Genomic DNA, 20729 nt, shown 5'->3' with positions numbered 1-20729 from the left:
GTTCCTTCTAAAGGTACATTTCTAGGATATGACAGGAAGTGGGCCTACTGACAGAAAATCATCAGCTATCATATCCTTTTGTTTACTTGGAAAGTGGGCATACACTAAATGATCATTGTTCTTTGAAAGTGAATTAACTGTTCACACCTCTAACCCATAGACTTTCATTAAATAATAGAAGCACTCTCAAATGGGAAATTACTCTCCAATTTGCAGCCTATGGGCTTGGAGGATACCATGGCCCTCAGGCCAGGGATTTCTGTTCCTTTGGTACTAGCGAACTTCATAGCATTTAACAGATCCTCCAGGACTAATAAATAAATTAAAAAATTTGAGACTCTTGTGGAAGAAGTTCAAAGATCAGTTAAATAACCTGACTTCCACCAAATCCAGGAAACAGGTTGGATGAAGACTGACTTCTAGCTTTTCAGATCCCTTATTACCAACGGTTTGTCTAGTCTAGTCTAGTCAAAATTTCCTTCCATAATTTAATTCCATTATGTCAAATGTGATACCTGCAGTTTTGAAGATGATCCTCATTCTTCTTGGCCTGATGTTGTATACTGTCCTTTGTCTCACTCAAGAGAAACAGTAACTGATTTGAAAGTATATGAAATGGTTCCCTTGATCCTCATATAAATCACTATATTCTTCACAAGCAGCTGTCCTAAGATCTAATAGGAACCTAAAAGAAGCCATGAAACAAAGGCTGGAAAAGGCCTCACCAAGGTAAAAAACCAATGCATTGTCTCACTCGCTGGCAGGAGGGATCCATCCCTTTCCCCTGCCACCCATCATGTTCGTCAGAGTGGTGAATTAATAAACTGGCAATGAGAGTGTGCTGCTTTGACAGATGACTCTTCCATTTTCAGAGAATTAACCAGCTTTAAATGTCTGCTTCTCTAGTGCTGTATTTCTCTGCCAGCTACAAGACTGGCAGACTGGGATGTGCCAAGTTCTTGGCTCTCAATTACAAAACAAAACACTATAGAAGAGAATTTGTGAGTTAGCTGATTTGTAAACACTACAGCAAGTCACCGTGTAAACATTTTGCTTTTGTGTACCTATTATTTCTCCCAGGCAGTTACCTGGATCCCACTCTGATGCTGCCAAAATTTGCTGCTCCTCAAGTTACCAATGGTTCCTTCACACTTAAGAGAACACAGCTTGCTTCAGCACCACTTTTTTTTAACCTTCAATTAAACTGTAATCACAAAGCATCTTGATAATTACGGTAGGAGAGTCACCAGTAACACTCAGAATACAAATCAGATCTGCAGGTGTGTTCACAAGTGTACAGTAGGATGCAGTTCAAATGGAGCCAATTAGAGAATTAAAGTGACTAAGTAGCCCAAAGTTCCATTTACGGGACTGTCTGAAATTTTCCCATAACCAGAGAAAGGTCATCTTCTTTCTCCAAATAAAAAAAGCAAATGGGCAATATCATGGTCCTTTCTGAAACTGAGAACCACTTGTTGACTGAATGAAACCCAGACAAATGGGTGGCAAAAAAAAGAATTCCACCCAAGCAGTTATGATAAGATTCAAGAGACCTTGTTCCTTAACTGTTGTTTGCTATTGTTTTCATTGTATGTGGGTTTGGAAAGAGCCTCACAAGGTTATTAAGCTCATTTCTCTGCTCCAGGTGGAGAGGGGGGCCTTCTCCCAGGGGGATAAGAGTTTCCCTGATGTTTTAGGATCTTACTGAATTTTGCCTAACTGAGGGGCATGAGAAGTTCCTAATAAGGCTTTGTAAAGTACATTGATTATGGATGAAAGATAACACATAAAATGCAAATTAACAAATAATAGATCTTCAGTACTCTGAAAGACCAATGACTTCATTAATATTATCTTGACTGCTACAGACTGTAATTCCCTTTAGTAGGTAGAAGGTTTCTTGAGATACTGTAGCTAAAAAAAAATGCAATACCTGGTAGGTAACCATCTGGCAAACCTCTGCAAACTTGGCCAGGGTAGGCCTCAGATGGCAGACACACCTGAAGCCCTCTACACCTTGACAGGCCCTGCCAGAGCCAGTTCACTGATGGCATAGCCTTCAAGAACCCATAGTCACTGCCATATTGGGAGGAGTGATTAGAATAGCATTTCAGTGAAGGAATCAATAATAACAATACAATAATTTTTTAAGTATGATCACTAGCTGAGAACAGGAAGATGCCAGGCCACAGGCTACGATGCCAGTCTTGTTCATAAAATATATTTATTATTGATACTGAGTGAGGCATGGTTGTCAGTATTCATGGTAAAGGAACTTTTATATGTATATATATATATATATATGTATATATGTGTACATATATACATATATACACACTTCAAAAGTTGCTTTTACATTGATAAGAAGGCCATATTTCACCTATAATCACAGACATTATTCCAGCAAAAGAAAGACATTTTTTTCCTTTTCTTAATTACATGATCACTATAATAAGTTAGAAACAAAAATTTCTCTCATATCAAAGGAGAAAAGAAAGAAGACAAAGTCAGCATTCTATAGGAAGCTCAGACAGTTTAGTTCTCTGGGCGTAGCTCTCATTCACAGGGCTTTTCCTCCTCCCCTACTCTCTCTGATACTGCCCTCCCTCTCACCTTGTACATCCTCTTCTCCTGACCCACCCACAAAACATTCTATTTCAGCCTTGCGCTTTAACAGGTCAGATTTCTGATGTAATAAGATATCGGTCTTGGCTTTTCAAGTGTCTGCTGATTGACTTGTGATGGTTGTTGCTGTTGAATCTGCTCTCCCAGTTCTCTCCTTAGTGGTCTGCCCTTTAAATAGGTTTTGTATTGTTGGGGGAAAAAATGCTCCACTGCTGGAATTAAAGTTGATAGGCTTTTGCTTGCTTTGGAAGTCGGCTTTATCCTCCCTTTTCAAGCATGCTCTGCAGAGAAATCAAAAAGAAAAGTTTTAACACCAGAAAGAAAAAAAGTAACAGCAACAATTTCACGCCATGTTAGCAGCTTTCTTAATGCTCACTTCCAAATACAGAAGGGATAAGACATGGGGCTTTCATGGTTCAGGCAAGCATCATAACATTCTGGAGCAAAGACATCCCTTCAAGTTCTAAATAGGACTGTATAATCCTGATCCTGAAACCTCAAGGGCTGCAGGATAGTTGAGGATCCCTGTGGTACAAACCACTTGCAGAAATTGTAGCTTGCCGTTGGAAGAGTGGAGGTGCTAAGATGCACAGTCATGTCTCAATACCAAGATGCATACCCAACCCAGGGCTGACTCTTTAAGTGACTTTCCCATTTATTCAAGGAAATAACAGATATACGGAAGCATTTCTGGACCACCAGGCAGATAAGGATTAGAATGAAATATAGAGGAAGAGGGTAGTAATATCTCTCCAGTAGAATATAAATTCCTTGAGGGCAGGCACAGATTTATGTCTTTGTATATCTACCACTTAGCACAACGGTTCTTCATTCAACAATATTTACTAAGTACTAACTGCTGTGGAATATATAAAAGCAATAGATGAATTAAGTACCCAAAATAAATGGTATAGGTAGTAAATATGATAGCTGAAGGTATAGAATTTGGATTTTTTTTTCCCTAGAAGGGAATATTGTAAAATCAAAAGAGAATAAGGCCAAGGGAAGAGCTGAGGGAAGCCCCCACCTAGCACTCAGGAAGAGGAAAGAGATCTAGTGAAGGCAATAGAAAGAAGAACCTCCTGAGGAATAGAAGAATACCAAGATTATATAATGGCATGAAAATCAACAGAGGAGAGATTATTATAAAATTCTATGATGATAAGTTTTCCAGATTCTTTGGTTACAAAAAACCAAAAAGTTAAGGAGATAAAAGCAGGTATCCAGAAATGAGAATAGACACTGATTTAATCAAACTGGAGGTTAGTGAGAAAGGCTTTAGAACAGGTATCTCTTCAAGATGTTGGGCCACCACAGGTTTGCCCTATAGGAAAAGAACTTCTGAGCTCTTTGGGAGAGAAGCTTTAGATAAATTTAAATAACCTCACTAATGGCCACAAAAGAATACAGCACAATGCAGAACCATTTTGGGATTTCTCTTGGGAAATTTAATTCCTAGAGAGCTGAAATTACTTCCTTATAAACAATCCTATGACATGGATTCTGACAACAGCATTGCAATGAGGACCCACTGTATATGTGTTATTTGTAGTAATATGGCTATTACCGACTGTGGTCAAAAATGCATTTTTGCATCTTCCCATAACACCTTTGTCAAGAGCTACATTCTGCTGCTTTGTAACAAAGGTACAAGTTTTTAAATTTTGCAAGATAATCTCCTTTACTGCAATGAAAATAAAGCACCAGGCTGAAGTTGTTTTCAATCACTTTCCCCCCACCACCCTAATGAATCACAAGGAAATCTAGGTATTTTCTCCCCCTCTTTCCCCTGCCAGGTGCAAGGAACATTCGAAAAGCTGAGGAAGGCTGGATGGTTTGACAACTAGGAGCAGAACGTTTACTAAGCAGGCCACACTTAGTAGTGTTTGCTCATACACATGCAATAGATGAATACATATAAAGACTATAAAACAAAATCAGGGAAACAGACTGTTTTAATAATCTCTTTAACTCCATTCACACAATATTCTAATGCATGTATTACAATTCTAATCAGCCAAGACACAGTGGCAGCTAACCCGTATCAAACATTGCTCCTTAAAAACAAAAAGGACAGGAAAGCTTCAGGGCTAGTTTATCAACAGGTTCTCAGGCTGGGCTCATTTGCCACCAAAAGGTGGCAGAAGCAGGACAAAGCCATCTTCTTCACTGCCCAAGACACAGACAATAAAATGTCAGGATGAATTACAGGAGACTAATGACTGTAAAATATTTTGTAGTATTAATATTAAAACCATACAATAAAAAACCCTCTGCAAACCCGGCACAAAAACTTTAGGCTTTGGGGATTTCTCTAGGCTGACTAAGGCTATTTTCACAATGAGCTTACCTTAAAAGTTTTCATACCACCACTGTATAGTTTCTGTAAGTAGCGGCTGTTGGACTGAATTTTAACACTGCATAAATTTAACACCACATAAATTAACATAGGAAATTCCCCAAAGAATGAGTGAAAAGCTTTCCAAGTTATAAAAAATTGCTTCCTTCATTTAGGGAACCACTAACACTTAATCTTAATGTGGGGAAAGAAATTCCTTGCAAGTACTCATCATTTTGGCCTCCAGAAACTCCCTTTCTAAACAGCTAGAGGAATCACCCAATACCAAAAAGAGAGGAGTTTGGGTTTCATACTATTGCCCATTCCTTTTCGCCCTCCTCATTTGACTCCACCGGCCGACGGCTCCCCCAGCCTCCTCCCTGCTCTTCTAGTTCCCTTGACTGTGGAAAGACTGGCAGCTGTGATTGTAAGACAAGAACAATGCCCCTGGAGATAGAAAATTGTGTGTCATTTCCCTTTATTAAAATGATCTGAACAGTTTCTCTCAAATATTTTTGCTACATAATAATCTATTCTACTGATTTTTGAATTACAGCTTTCTCAGTTGGGTTGAATCACTGCACTGTCAGTTGCCTGGCTGTCTCAAATCTATTTAAAAGAAATTATAGCAACTTTATGTTGCCAAATCACCATCAAGGGGAAAGTGAAGTTGTTGCTTTTTTGTGGGGTGAGGCTGGGGGTGGGGTTATTTGTTTTTTGGTGATGCTGTTAACTTTCCTTTAATGAACTTGACATGTATTTGTAGCCCCAAAGGCCTAAGAGAACTGACACAAAAGGCAGGCAAGGTGGATTCAACACTGGGTGAGGTGTTAAATGGCAGTTTTTCTTCCTCCCACTTGGCCCTATCAAAGTTTTTACTCTCTACAGTGCTCTACGGTTTACTAAAGAAGAGAGAAGAAAAAAAGAGACCAAGAGATTAGAGCCACCTGAAGAAACAGGAAGAGTATAGAAGACAGAATGGGAAGATTATAAGGGAGACAGGAAGAAAAAGTAATCAATAAATTCAATTTATGAAAAGCACAAGTGCTTGGCTTGGGCACAAATACTGTTCCTCACTACTGGAAAATCTGATTAGTTAACTTATTTTGTTTTCAAATATCAGTCTACTTCCCCTTCCCCCAAGCACCTTGTTCTTTGTTGTTCTTGCTTTGGGGCGGGGCGGGGGGGGGGGGGGGAGAAACTAGTTAGCTAATGCTGCAGGTCTCAAAGGAAGTTTGGCACCCTCCATCCTGCTATGTTCACTGATTACAGCATTTGCCAGAGTAATAGATAACACTGTAACAATTCACACTTGTGACTTCTGAGGAATGAGCCTGTGGGTAGCAATATTCATCATTTAGAACAAAAATGAATTTCAAGGGCAATATTTTCTCTAATCAATCAGTCTGCAATGGAGAGAAAAGTTACAAGACAAGTATCATTCTCAGGAAGTGGTTTCTGAAAAAGTGTCCTGGGAATGGTGGGTGGGGGTAAATGGGGAAATTCAAAATTTTTAATTTGACCTAATTTTAAAAGTTTAAGGCAGACACCTAGGTGAAAAATCCTTGTGGCATCTGTACAAGTACAGGTGAGCAATTAACAAATTCTACTGGATGAGGAAAAAGAAGCCTTATTGTAAATATCATTAAAAAACATGTTTCAGGGTGGGTTAGCTGTACCAAATCTGAAGCTTTACTATAAAGCAGCAGTCATCAAAACTATTTGGCACTGGCTAAGAAATAGTGGTGGATCAATGGAATAGGTTAGACACAGGAGACACAGTAGTAAATGACTTTGTATTGTTTGATAAACTCAAAGACTCCAGCTTCTGGGATAGGAACTCAATATTTGACAAAAACTGCTGGGAAAACTGGAGGATAGTATAGCAGAAACTAAGCATGGACCTACATCTTATACCTTTACTAAAATGTCAAAATGGGTACATGATTTAGACATAAAAAGTGATACCATAGGTAAATTAGGAGAGGAAGGAATAGTTTACCTCTCAGATTTATAGAAAGGAGAACAGTTTATAACCAAACAAAAGATAGAGAATATTATGAAATGCAAAATGGATGATTTTGATTACATTAAATTAAAAAATTTTTGTACAAACAGAAGCAATGCAGCCAAAATTCCCAAAAAGTTGGGAAACAATTTTTTACAGCCAGCATTTCTGATAAAGGCCTCATTTCTAAAATATATAAGGAACTAAATCAAATTTATAAGAATCCAAGTCATTCCCCAATTGAGAAATGGTCAAAGGATATGAACAGGCAGTTTTCTGATGAAGAAATCAAAGCTATCGCCGTATGAAAAAATGCTCTAAATCACTATTGATTAGAGAAATGCAAATTAAAACAACTCTGAGGTACCACCTCACACCTATCAGATTGACTAATATGAAAGAAAAGGAAAATAATAAATGTTGGAGAAGCTGTGGAAAAAATAGGAACACTAATGCATTGTTGGTGGAGCTGTGAACTGATCTACCCATTCTGGAGAGCAATTTGGAACTATGCCCAAAGGGCTATAAAGCTGGGCATACCCTTTGACCCAGCAATACCACTATTAGGTCTTTTTCCCAAAGAGATCATAAAAAAGGACCCACATGTACAAAAATATTTATAGCAATTCTCTTTGTGGTGGCAAGGAATTAGAAATTGAGGGATTGCCCATCAATTGGGGAATAGCTGAACAAATTGTGGTATATAAATGTAATGGAATACTATTGTGCTATAAGAAACGATAAGCAGGTGGATTTCAGAGAAACCTGGAAGGACTTACATGAACTGATGCTGAGTGAGATGAGCAGAACCAGGAGAACATTGTACACAGTATCAACAACATTGTGTGTTGATCGACTGTGATAGACTTGACTCTTCTCAGCAATACAATGGTCTAAGATAGTTCCAAAGGATTCATGATGGAAAATGCTCTTCAAATCCAGAAAAAAAGAACTGTGGAATCTAGATGCAGATTGAACCATACTATTTCTATTTATTTGTTTTTGTTTTTTGAGGTTTTTCCTTTTTTGCTCTGATTCTTCTTACACAGCATGACTAATGCAGATATGTTTAATGTGATTGTACATATATAAACTATATCAGATTGCTTGCTGTCTTGGGGAGGGGGGAGGGAGGGAGAAAAATGTGAAACTAGAAATCTTATAAAAACAAATGTTGAAAACTATCTCTACATGTTGAACTGGAAAATAATGAAATACTTTTATGAAAAAAAAAAATGTTCCAAAAAGTCAACTGTTTCAGTAATGAATTAACATACAGTGTAAAGGCATAGATTTTGGCTCTGCAATCTAGGCACATAATGATTCCTGTCCCAGTTTATCTATTTGTACTCACATACCCCTCCTTTTACCCTGAGTGTATTCCCTATTTTTGTTGTTGTTGTTGTTTGTTTGTTTGTTTTTTGTAGGGCAATGGGGGTTAAGTGACTTGCCCAGGGTCACACAGCTAGTAAGTGTCAAATGTCTGAGGTCGGATTTGAACTCAGGTCCTCCTGAATCCAGGGCCAGTGCCTTATCCACTACGCCACCTAGCTGCCCCTCCCTATTTGTTTGAAGCTGGTTGTAAACTAATCCTATACTATTAAGGTAAATATTAATATTTCAATGGTTCTGTGATATCATCAATGTTAGTATTCCTTCCATCAGATTAAAACCCCAAACCCTATATTATATGCTAACAAAGTACAGGATCTGGCAAGTTCTACCATGTTGAAAAGACTCTGCATAGGTTCCTAGGATAGCATGAGCTTGCAGGGGAAGAAATGGCATAGCTTCCAGTGTAGAAGTTCATCACCACTAGGCAATGAACTCATTAGCCAGAGGAACCCATGGATCAGCGTACTGATAAATAAGCTATTGTGTTAGCAGAGGAGTTTTGGGGTATGATACTTGGGAATGGTATTGGCATTTTATAAGGAGAGGTTGTGAATCAGTTTGGATGCTAAGGGCCTACATGAGGCTACAAGGGGCCTGGAGCTGTGGTAGCGGGAAGGACCCTGATGCTGTATTCAAAGGTTTTGGTTCAAAGGTCAGCCAACATGACTTGTGGGGCCACAGGCAGGTCACTTCACATCTCTGTGTCTCTATCTCCTCATAAACAGGTGAAGCTGAATGACCTTTAGTGTCCTTTCCAGTTCAAAGATCCTGTGACCTTTGAGCAAGTTGCCCATATCTTTTCTTCTTACCCCTTCAGGAGAGAATCAAAAGATGAAGACTTGGCATCTGAAATGTTGTAGATGCCTGATGTAATTCAGATAAATTACAATGCAGAGTATCAGTCAAAAAATTAGAAGAGGTGTTCTGGTGTTGCCTCTGCTACTAACAAACTTTGTGACCTTGGGAAACTTACCTCACCTCTTTGGCTCCTTTTCATATCTTAAAAAAGAAGAAGCCTGGTTTCTTTATTCAAGAAGGTCCCTTCTAACTCTAAGGCTTAATCTGATGAAGTGTTTTCAGGAAGCTTAAATTCTAAAACCAAAATTACTAATAGTTATGTTGACTATATTAACACTCAAGAGGGGGAGAAATGAAGTTCTAGTCTTTCAAGGACCCAAGTTACAGTGAAGGTGAAATACAGGGCCCAAAGAAACTTGGCAGAAACTCTGCCTCAGGCAAATTCCTCCATGCATTCTGATCTTAGTGTCTTTTATTTCAGAGGCTAACCATATCCTGGAGGCTTCATTTATATTTTAGAAAAGAAAGAAGTGAGGGACATACTTAGGCAAAAGCTTTAGAACAGCATACAATGTCAAGTTCTGTCCTTATTTCTGACCCTTCATTCTTTACGTGAGTCAGGTTACTTATTTACTATCTCCCTACAGTGGCTCATCTGCTCTTACTTGCAAGGCCCTATCTTAACCAAGTCTTAGAAGCCTTCTGTCCCAGCAGGAAACCTTAAAGGGGCTTCCTACCCAGAGCAGGGGATAGCTCTGTCGCAAGGCTTGACAGTTTCAGCTGGCCTGACAGACTGCCTGATTACCGAACATGCCACTCTGATCTGACCTTCTCCTATACCTGTGTGATATTAGATTCTTGACTGCTTGGCTTGTGACCTGGCCTTCATCTTAAATGAAAAGACTGGAGGAAGGTCTCTCCTGTATTCCGTGCTGTGCCTTAGATCTTTAGGTCCTGACTTCCCACCCATTCTGAGTTCCACTGATAACCATGGTTCTAGCGTATCTGAACTTGAATACTCTTGGCATATAAATAATCCTTAGGCCTGTCTCTCTGTGGTAAAAAGTTTTAACAGCCGGTTAGATAATGGAGAGACGCCAGTTTTTTTTTTTAGGACCACCCTTTTGGGGAGGAGACCAACAGCATGAGCTACGCACACCTGTCCGCCTGTGACGCATGCCAGATTGCCTGCTGAGCACTCAACTTCTGGGGTGTGAGCTTAAAAGGCAAGGAGAGAACGGAAGTAGGGCCTTTTTTCCTGCTCTGCTGGTCTCCTGGTTGCGCTGCACAGACAGACACAGACTGGAGTTTGACTCCGCCCGGCTCTGGGTTAACAGCATGTGCTTGACTCGGTCTCTCGCCCCAAAGGTGGCCTTTGGCTTTTGGTGAGTTTTATATAGAATATAGACTAAGCCTAGACTTAAGATGATTTGTATTGTATTTCTACTTTCCTATCCTTCTAATCAACATCACCTTGTGACTACCATACAATAAATGGTCTATCTAGAAAACCAGAAGCTTCTTGAGGACATGGAAAAGACTAATAGATAGGCACAACTCTTCTGCCTACAGTCACAAAGAGAAAAAAAAAGAACACCTTAAAATGTAAAGACTACAGTCTAATATACATAACACACTCCAGGAGTCTACTTAGATTTAAAAAAAAATCTTCTAGCTGATGGTAGCAAGTGATGAAACTGGGCCAGAATCAGAGCTTTAAGCAGCACAAGGCAAATAGGAGGAGAAACATGATCCATGCCCATAGTTACTGCCAATCCTGAAAGGCACTGCTGGCCCACGCCACCACCCCAAGGATCTCTGCACTGTGGTGCTCTTTCCCCAGGGCCCGTTTTCCTCCCAAAATGCTGGGGTGGGGGATGTGGGATAAAATTCACAGGTTAACCACTCTCTTGGTACCCATAGCTCGGCTGTCCTCTATGCCATGTCCTGACCCAACAACTTTTACTGCCCTGGGTGAAAAAATCTCTAGTTACCCCTCTAGATGGTATACCTAGAATTATTCTCAATAAATCCTTTATTCTGTGTGTGTGACTAAGAGGTAAATAGCAGGAAAGTGGGGGCATCACGAGTTACAGTAGGCAATATAAATGTAGGTTCATACTCTTTCCACTCTTTCTAGTTCGAGTTCTCACGAGACAGGATTCTACTTCACTCTACATAGGGAAAAAATGTTGGCTACCACCACAGAATGACCCTGGACAAATGATTTAACCTCCCTGGGACCTCAGTTTTCACATATGTGAATCCTTTTAGGAGGCAGCTGTATTAAAGGATCTCTAAAATTGTTTTTGAATTCTATGACAACTAAAGGAATAAGAAAATTGGAGGCGTGTGTGTGTGCGTGTGTGTGTGTGCGTGTGTGTGTGCATGCATGTGTGTGTGGCGTGGATAAGATAGAATAGGAGCGTGGTAAAATGTGTTAATGGCAAAAAGAAAAAAAAATTGATTCTGGATAGCTCTAAGAAAGCTATGAAGCTGATGGCCAAAGAGTTAATATGGATAATATGTTCCAGTATATATAAATAAATGTTCACATTCATTTCTTAATGATGTATCATTTTTAGTTATTCTGTAGTTTTCAGTCCTAGAGATAGTAATTATCTTTTAAAATCCTTTTACTCTTATGATGATCATACAGAATTAACACACTGGAAAGAATAATCTAAATTTCCCATGACAACCATGAGGAATTGTTTAAGGATGGTTTAGAAAGGATAAATGTGAATAAGTGGATGAAAGAGAATAAAAGAAAACTAGGGCTGAGGAATATCCAGAAATTTTCCAATCAGTAAAATCAATAGTCTAATAAGACTGCAGAATAGTGCCTCAAGGGAACTCGTGAAAGCCAATCATGTGAGTCATTTAACCATGGAATGGATTTAGCAGTTGAGATTATCCTATGGGGAACACTCTTACAATGGTAGAGAAATGGACAAGACAACCTAATGGCCTGTTTTCATGTTGGGTTGTTGTTTCACTGTTGAGTGTTGTCCAGGATATGCTCTGGCTTTCACAGGAAATGTCAGATGGATAGTTTGCCCCATGAGGAACTGCCTCAGGGAACAAGGGTGACTGTTATACTACTAAATCCTTTTCTAACAAGAAAGGCCAAAGGGTTGAGGTCACAAGGCTGAAATATAACTTCCAAGAATGACCATCTCTTCACAAAAGAGAAACTTGAAAATATTAGGTAATTAATTCTCTTCTGGAAAGAGCAACCATTAATGAAACATTTCTTACATCAGACCAGTAATTTTAGCATAGCCATAAACTGGTCCCTTACTAGGCTGTCATCTTTGATAAAGTGCTTTGTTCTCACTCTCTCTTATACTCATTTCCTAACCACTGTCATGTCTCATCACTGTTTTACTTGATCCTCAGTTCTCCTCCTCATTCTATTTTAACCACTTTCCCCCCCATCTTCTTACTTCAGTTTTCCTTTCACAAAAATTTAGATTAGTGGAGATCAGAGACCCACTGCTACTTTCAAGAAAACCAGCCATTTAGAGGTCCTTTCCATATAAAATCATATTGTATGTGTTACTATGTCCAGCATTTGGTCACAAATGGCCAGTTCTGAGTCTGAGCCTAGTTGTTAAACCTTAGTTTTCTACTAGAGCCATTTGTCCATCACAATGGTGCTCATCCAAAGGGACAAAATCTTTATGGGCAGTAGGTATATCCCTTTGATTAACAATACAGTAAGCTGTAATGATTGGAATGATGCCACCTGCTCGAGACTTACTGTAGAAAAGCTCTGCCATGAGGTGAATGTCTCTGAGGGCAAGACCATGAGTCTTTTCTTTGGCATCAGGAAGTGACGTTTGCTGGTGGGAGGAAGAAGGGGGAGGCTGGCGCTCTGACTCTCACTCTTTCCTGTAGACTCTGGCAGAGAGTGGAGCTAGAAATGCACTCTCCCTTTAATAGATAGATGAATGTAGGCCTTTCTCTCTCTCTTTACCAAATTCTTATTCTCCTTAATAAGTGCTTAAAAGTCTAACTCTTGCTAAAGCTTATAATTTATTGGCGACCACTCATTAGATATTTTAGACAGACTAGCTAGAATTTTAGCCTTAACAAAGCATATATTCCACCTAATGAATACGCCATGCAAGCATATTCAAAAATACTAACATAAGATAATAAAAATTATACTTGACAAGAGAGACCCACAGAGCTATAATCCCCTTCATTTTCACCCATAATAACTACATCTTGAATGGATAAACTTAGTCTGAGTATGGTGTAAATAAAGTTCTGGTTATATGTGTGATCTCAACATGGACCAGGCAGCTTTGTTTAGTTCCACAGCCATAGACTCCATCTTCACAAGCCCTATCCTATAAATGAAGAGTATTTGTCATCTGGATGATAGCTGGCTCAAAACAATGCAAAGAACTGAAGGTTCTCTTCACATATACCAACAATAGCGCCCCCCCCAAACCCCACCACCCCACCAAAAAGCACTATGAAACAGAAGTAAAAAGGCCAAAGTGAAAGACATGTGAATTTAGATATTACAAATATCAATTAATTCATCACCAAACATAATTTTTTTTCAGGCATGGTGCTAAGTACTGGGGGGGAGGGGTGGGGGGTGGAGGTGGTGAAGAGAGACACAGAGATAGAATAATTCACATCTTCAAAGAATTTACATTCTAGTGGGAGAAAGATGTACACAAATAGGTATATGTATGTATACATGTGTGTGTATATAAAATAAATAAAATATGTATGATAAGGCTACAGTAGATAGAAGGTAATCTCAGAGGAAAAGGTACTAGCAGTGAAGAAAGCCAGAAAGGCCTCCTACAGAAAATGCGGCATTTGAGCTCAGCCACGAAGGATTTTAAGAAGTTGACATGAAGGGGGAGGGAGAGCATTTCCAGCTTTAATGACAGCAGGCACAAAAGCAAGGAGGCAGGAGATGAGCATCCTGTGTGAGGAACGTATAACTAAGTAGGCCACTATGGATAAACTGTGGAATGCAAGGAGAGAAACGAAGTATAAAGCTAGAAAGAAAGGAATGGGTCAGGTTCTAAAGGCCACAGAAAGGCATTCACATTTGACCCTAGAGGTAAGAGGGAGTCACTGGAATTTAGTGTGCAGAGGAGCAGCACAGCCAGACCTTTGTAGTTTAGCAAAACTACTTTGGCAGCTGAATGAAGGATGGAATGGAGTGGGGAGAGATTTGAGGATGGGAGATCAATTTAGAATGACTACAATCATCTGAGCAAGAGGCAATGGGGGCTTGAGCTAGAGAGGTGGCTAGCTGTAAGTGGAGAGAAGGGGATATATAGGTGAAATGTGGAGATAGAAACAAGATTTGGCACCTGATTAGATAGATGGGCTGAGTGACAGTGAGGAATAAAGGAGGATGCCTGCATTATAAACCTGGTGGTAACCTTAACAGTCATGGATAAGTTCAGAGATGGGGAAGGTTTTGGAGAAGCGAGGAGTTCTGTTTTGTTCATGTTGATTTTGAGATGCTAATAGGCCATTCAAGATCCTCCAGGGAATAACAGTGTCCCCAGACCACCAACCCCACCTACAACCTAGCCCTTGAAACCATTACCCAAAGAATCAACCCCTTGTAGATGTGCCACCTGACAACTGCTTCTGCAGTAGCTGCAGCTGCCACCTCCTCTGAAGATTCAAGAAAAATAAAGTTCTCCCCAACAAAGTCTTTGGCAGTTACAAATGGTTGAACCTCAGAAATGAATATGGTTTTATGAGTGGAAATAACATTAAAGAAGATGTATTACCACCTGCTGTGCCTCTGCACCCTAAGGACCTTGGGCCTTTCCATCAATTTGCAGCTGAAACCATCCCCAGAACTTTGCACACTGCTTTGCTCATAATAATCACCTAATAAATCTCTTTCCTTCCTTCCTTTTGGAAGAAATTAAGAAAAGAAGAACCTAAACTGGAGAAAACAAATGTATTAGTGAATATCACTTCACTGCTATAGGTTTTATGAGAAAATATGTCTTATGTGATACATTCAAGACTCCCTCCTTTTCTTCCTTTCATATACATATCTGGGAGTCATGTGTATAAAGACGATAACTGAACCAACGGGAGGCCAATGAGATCACCAAATGAAAGAGTATATACAAGAGAAAAAAGGAGAAAGCACACACTAGAGGCTTGGGAGCACCCACAGTCGGTGGGCATGGTATGGATAAAGATCCAGCAATAGAGATTAGAAACAGGTGATCAGATAAATAGGAGAATCAAGGAAGAGTAATGTCATGAAAACCTATAGAAGAAGATGGTCAATAATGTTGGCTGCTACAGAGAAGTCAAGAATAAGGACTAAGAAAAAGTCATTAATTTGGCAATTAAAAGATTACTGATAACGGCAGAGAACACTTTCGGTTCTTTGTGGAGTTTTAGAAGAGACTGAGAGGAGAGGAAATGAAGACCCTAAAGATGGGGGAGGGAATACCATGGAAGCACTGAGGAGAGCAGAAAAGGATAAGAACAGCTACTCCAGCAAGAAGGATAAAGAATCTATTTGGAAGGAGTAGAAGGACTGTCTTTTACACGGAGGGCCCAGATCAGATTAGACAGTTTAAATATGTTGTGAACCCAGACATCAAGGCTCTGTGACTTCTTCCAGCTTCCTCCAAGAGCACAGTGAGTAGGAATGAAGGAGGTGGATGGAGGAAGAATTGCAGAGTTGGGGTCTAATAAAGCACAAAAGAGATTGGACCTTTGAAGGAGTAAGAGATTTGACAGTAGGGGGACAGTGTGGAGTTGAACTGATTCACCAAAGCCTTGAAATGGTGAAGAGGAGATTTTGCTAGAGCATGGGAGATGGTCTGGGAAAATACTGAGAGACTGGGCATAATGGTGAGGATGAAGAATAGTTTTAGGAATGGTAAAGTCTCAAGAGAGAAGGAATAATGAAAGATTATGATTGGATAAAGGAACAAGAATTAATTCTTAAAACTATGAAGTGTTTATAGGAGGATGGGCTGAGTCGATATTAACATTTTCCTTCCAGTTACTGCTTCATCCATATTAAAAATTAGACTAAGTGGGCACAAGCACATGCATTTTACATATTTGGGACTGGAACATAATTTTCCATAGCTACTTTTTCCAACAGTTACCTTGTCCACAATATGGCACTAATATCAAGTTAGAAAGGCTTCATTGTGGATTTTATTAAAGGCTTATCGGAATCTGTTGCCAATGGATAAAATATCCAAACTTCCACTAAAGACCTTTTAACAAAAGAATCCCTCATATAATGCTAATACAAGTGCTACTATAAGCAAGAGAGAAATGGACACTAAGCAAAACCTTTTAAAGGCATGCCACAGCCATTCTAAAAGAGCCTGATCATATTTTACCCCCAACTACCCCATCAGCACTGCCAATTCCTCCTATCAAATATATAGAGAGTGTTTGAAATTTACACTAAGTGCTATTATCATAACCCTTGCAGATTAGGCTATAGAAAGACATGCTGTGTAGCTCAAATGCTATATATGCTTGGGTTAGAAATTTAGCTATCAGGAGTGTCTCACCTGATAAACACTGAGATTTCCTATAATGTCAACATCTGAGTGTAATCTAAATCCAACTAAGTCAGTTACATGATAGGCAATTACATGATCCATTAAGATAGGTGGTTTATTCTAGGCTTTATTATTAACTTGACTAAAGTACCTCAATTGGAGAAAACATGTATTCAGTGAATATCACTTGACTGATATATGAAGGTTTAATAAGAGAATATGACTTATAAGATACATTTAAGACTATTTTAAATCTTCCTTATATCATATATCTAGATCCTACATTTCTATAGTGACCTCCATAGAATGGTGGAACAATTTTAACAGAGACTACATCTCTATGAGCCTCTTTCCTCTGACTGCCATGTAGCAATAGATACAAACACTCACAGGTCCTGGACGGTGTCCCAAGAGCACATATTTCTTCATTCAAGATTTATTACATGCTAAGGACACATTTTTACCATAATTCATTGAAAGGGGAATGATGGCCATGTAGCACACAAACATGTCAAAAAATGAAACCTTAGGTTGCAAACATTTACATGAAAAGCAGAGTGGTCTAAACACAGAGTGTAGAACTTACTAATATGTGGATGGAACTTTATGACAATCTAAAATACATTTTCCATCCTAATTTTTGTGATTTCCAAGTTGGCTAGGCCTGCACACTCACCTGTTTGGCATGATTGACACAGTGCTGGTACTGGTTGGCCAGAGTAGAGCAGCTGAGTGTTTGCTGAGGGTTTTCCCGATAACATTGGAGAATTTTAGCTTGAAGATCAGCACAAATTGGATGAGTCTCATAGCGCCTGAAAAAGAAACCAGAGACTAATGAGTTGGTCTTAATTCAGTAGACAAAAATTCACCCTCTCTCTCTCTCTCACACACACATACACACACACTCTTTTTAATTGAACTACACTGAGTGTGTGATTGTCTTAAAGTTGGACAAAAAGACACAATTCTATCTTCGGAGAAAAACACCTATTCAAATTGATGTTTCTCCATAGAACAAAGTGAAGACAAGTTAGATAATTTCCACTAAATAAATCCTACTAAGTGACACCACTTAAGACACTGCCACTTACTACTTGGTCTGACCTTGGTAAGTCATTTTACCCTTGCTGGGTTTTAGTTTCTTCATCTGAAAAATGAAGGAGTTGAATTCGAAGTCCCTTCTAGCTTTAGATCTATGATCCCATGAATTTGAACCTATACTGGTTTTACTTACCACCTTTACATAGTGGCTACTTACTCTTAGCTACTTTGGATACTAGAGACTCACTAACTTCTATGATCACAGAAATGGGAAAAATGTCGAACTTATTTAAACTAGACATCACAAATTCTCTTTGACAAATATAATTTTAATTTGAGTTCTCTTGAGTGCACAAACAGCATTATAACACAGAAAAGGGTTTCCCCTTCCTAACAGTTCATAATGTACACCTGCGATATAATGAAAAATACATACATAAACATAAAATTGCAAAGTCAATTAAAATGTGCTGTATAAATTGAAGCCACATTTCTGGAAGAAACTGATGAAAATGGGGACTGTCTTTATTGCTAGCATCTAAATATAGCTGAGTATAGACCAGTACAGTACAGTATTTGTTGATTTGATTTGTTAGACACACGTGTATACATTATATTATGCTGCCACATAATGTATGCATTTATATTATTTTCAAATTAGTTTTTGTTCTATTTATAGAGAGCTTATCTTTTTTTAATGTTAGTCTTCTTCTGGAATCTAAAATTGGTTTCTCCAAACATAATTTCTGAATAGCATTATTTCCAATTTAATGGGTTAAAAACAAACAAACCCTAGAGAACATGGAGAGAAAACAATTTCTCATCAACAAGGAAATCCTTAGGTGCTAATTTGTATCCCCAATGACTTTTACCCAAATGCACTAGGCTATTACACATTTTCCTAGGGTAGGAAAGTGAAATGAGAAGCACACTGTTTCTTAAGGGAATTCATTCCATGATTCTTTCTTCAGACATTAGATATACAGCTAGAAGTGGGGGAAGTTTCCACAATTTTATGCAACATTACCAATACTCCTGTTATTCAGCTTCGTCAGTCACTCAAAAATGACTTTAAACCTAATTCATGGAGTTTACCTTCTTTGAAATTATAAAGTTCAAATATCTGTGACCTTTTCTGGATATTGATTTCTCTAATCCCCTATCAAGAACATCAGCATTTAAAAGAAGACAGCTGGGGGATGGGGTGGGGTGGGGAGCTAGGTAGCCCAGTGGATAAAACACGGGCCCTGAATTCAGGAGGATCCGAGTTCAAATCTGGGTTCAGACACTTGACACTTACTAGCTGTGCGACCCTGGGCAAGTCACTTAACCCCCATTGCCCCACCAAAAAAAAAAAGTCAGCTGGGCTTTAAAGCATTGAAGTACACAACATGATCATACTAAATCCTATTTCTCATTAATAACTCAGAATTATGTGAGATATTGTTCATTTTATGAAGTGCTTTCCCCACAACAATCCTATGAGCTAGTAGTACAAGTATTACTATCTCCCTCTGAGAGACATCTTCCTCCTGCTTCCTGACTTTTTTTTTTAATCAGACAAAGCAACTGAAGATACAAGAAATGACAGGTAAGAAGGTATTCTACAGAGGAAGTCAGTCAAAAGGGACAGGAATTCTCAAGAATGAAATTCTAATGATGTACGTTGAAATTTTTCTGGTGGAGAAGGAAAGGGAAGAGCTACCTAAAGAGACCACTGTGGCTCCACAGGAAGTGGTCAGCTCAGATTGTTCTTTCAAGGCATGTATGGAGGATGGAAGCAAGGTCAGGTAGTCACTCATACATCTAGAAGAATCTGGTAAGAATAGTATCAACAGTACTAAGGCTTGCAGTGATTTAAGCCTAAATGCTAAGGGCTACAAAAAGGACTTTCGGGAAGGTACTCTGGAGCAAAGAGGTCCAAAGGAGGGGAATAATTGCTGCTTGGAGATGGAAAGGTAGTAACAATGGCTAACAGTGAGAACAACTAAACTCTTTTTTTGTTTTTTTTTTTCCTCCTCTTTGCCTTCTTAGGAAAATGATCTTTTGGTTGGAAGGGATAGACCTGAAACTGAAGAAAAATGAGGAGAGAAGAAGAGAACACTTCTCAATGCATGCTAGTCACCAAGGCCAAATGAACTACATGCTACGGTACTGAGAGAACTTGTAGAGATGGCTGCCAAGCTGTTTTTTTGCTATCTTCAAAAGATGTTGGAGAAGAGGAAATGTGATGCAAGACTAATGAAGGGTAAACATCCTGACTTTCAAAAAAGGAATAAAGGTCATATTCTGTGAACTGTGGGTGAAGGAGACTGACTTCTATTCCTAACAAAATTCTAGAAATATTAATAATGGATGGGTTTTGAGCATTTGTAAAGGGAAGCTGAGATAACCAAAGTCTACTTTGGAGTTCAACAGAAAGCATCTTATCACTAGAATGATAGATCAAGGATGAACTTTATTTAAACCTTTCATTTGAGTTTAATATAAATTCCTACACCTTGACTCAAAAAACTTAATTTCCTAAGCAAAAGATAGGAGACGTGTGGCTAGGCAACCATTTCTGTGAAAAAGACCTGAGGATTGTAATGGACTACAAACCTCAATATGAATCAACAATGTAGCAGGGCCACCCAAACCACAAATGGGATTTTAGGCTACATTTAGAAATGCATGGTGTCCAGAATGGTGACAGGACTACTGTAGTTTGCCTACACTTTACATCTGGAATACTCTGTTCAGTTTTGGGTGCTACGACTCCATGCCTGGCTCCCCAACTCTGAGAGGTGAGCCTTTTGCCTTCTTTTAAATTTAATTTAATTTTTTTCTTTTTTTGCAGGGCGATGAGGGTTAAGTGACTTGTCCAGGGTCCCACAGCTAGTAAGTGTCTAGTGTCTGAGGCCAGATTTGAACTCAGGTCCTCCTGAATTCTGGGTTGGTGCTTTATCCACTGCGCCACCAGCTGCTCCTT

The 20729-nt window shown here is 39.1% G+C and overlaps 1 protein-coding gene across 3 annotated transcripts in view; it reads right to left on the bottom strand.

Moving 5' to 3' along the window:
• Positions 1-2205: 2205 nt before the first annotated feature.
• The window catches only part of CHCHD3 (coiled-coil-helix-coiled-coil-helix domain containing 3), a 341349-nt gene continuing 322825 nt past the window's right edge, over positions 2206-20729 (bottom strand). For all 3 annotated transcript variants that reach the window (XM_043968935.1, XM_043968936.1, XM_043968937.1), the window contains 2 exons: positions 17394-17529; positions 2206-2906 (listed from right to left, as the gene is read on the bottom strand). In XM_043968935.1, the coding sequence (XP_043824870.1) occupies positions 2883-2906; positions 17394-17529 (160 nt within the window). In that variant the 3' untranslated portion in view covers positions 2206-2882. The remainder of the gene's footprint in view (positions 2907-17393; positions 17530-20729) is intronic.

This window comes from Dromiciops gliroides, chromosome 5 (genome assembly GCF_019393635.1).
Source record: "Dromiciops gliroides isolate mDroGli1 chromosome 5, mDroGli1.pri, whole genome shotgun sequence".
Classification (NCBI taxonomy): domain Eukaryota; kingdom Metazoa; phylum Chordata; class Mammalia; order Microbiotheria; family Microbiotheriidae; genus Dromiciops; species Dromiciops gliroides.
The sequence above is the reverse complement of the archived record's forward strand: the minus strand, read 5'-3'. Positions and strand labels throughout refer to the sequence as shown.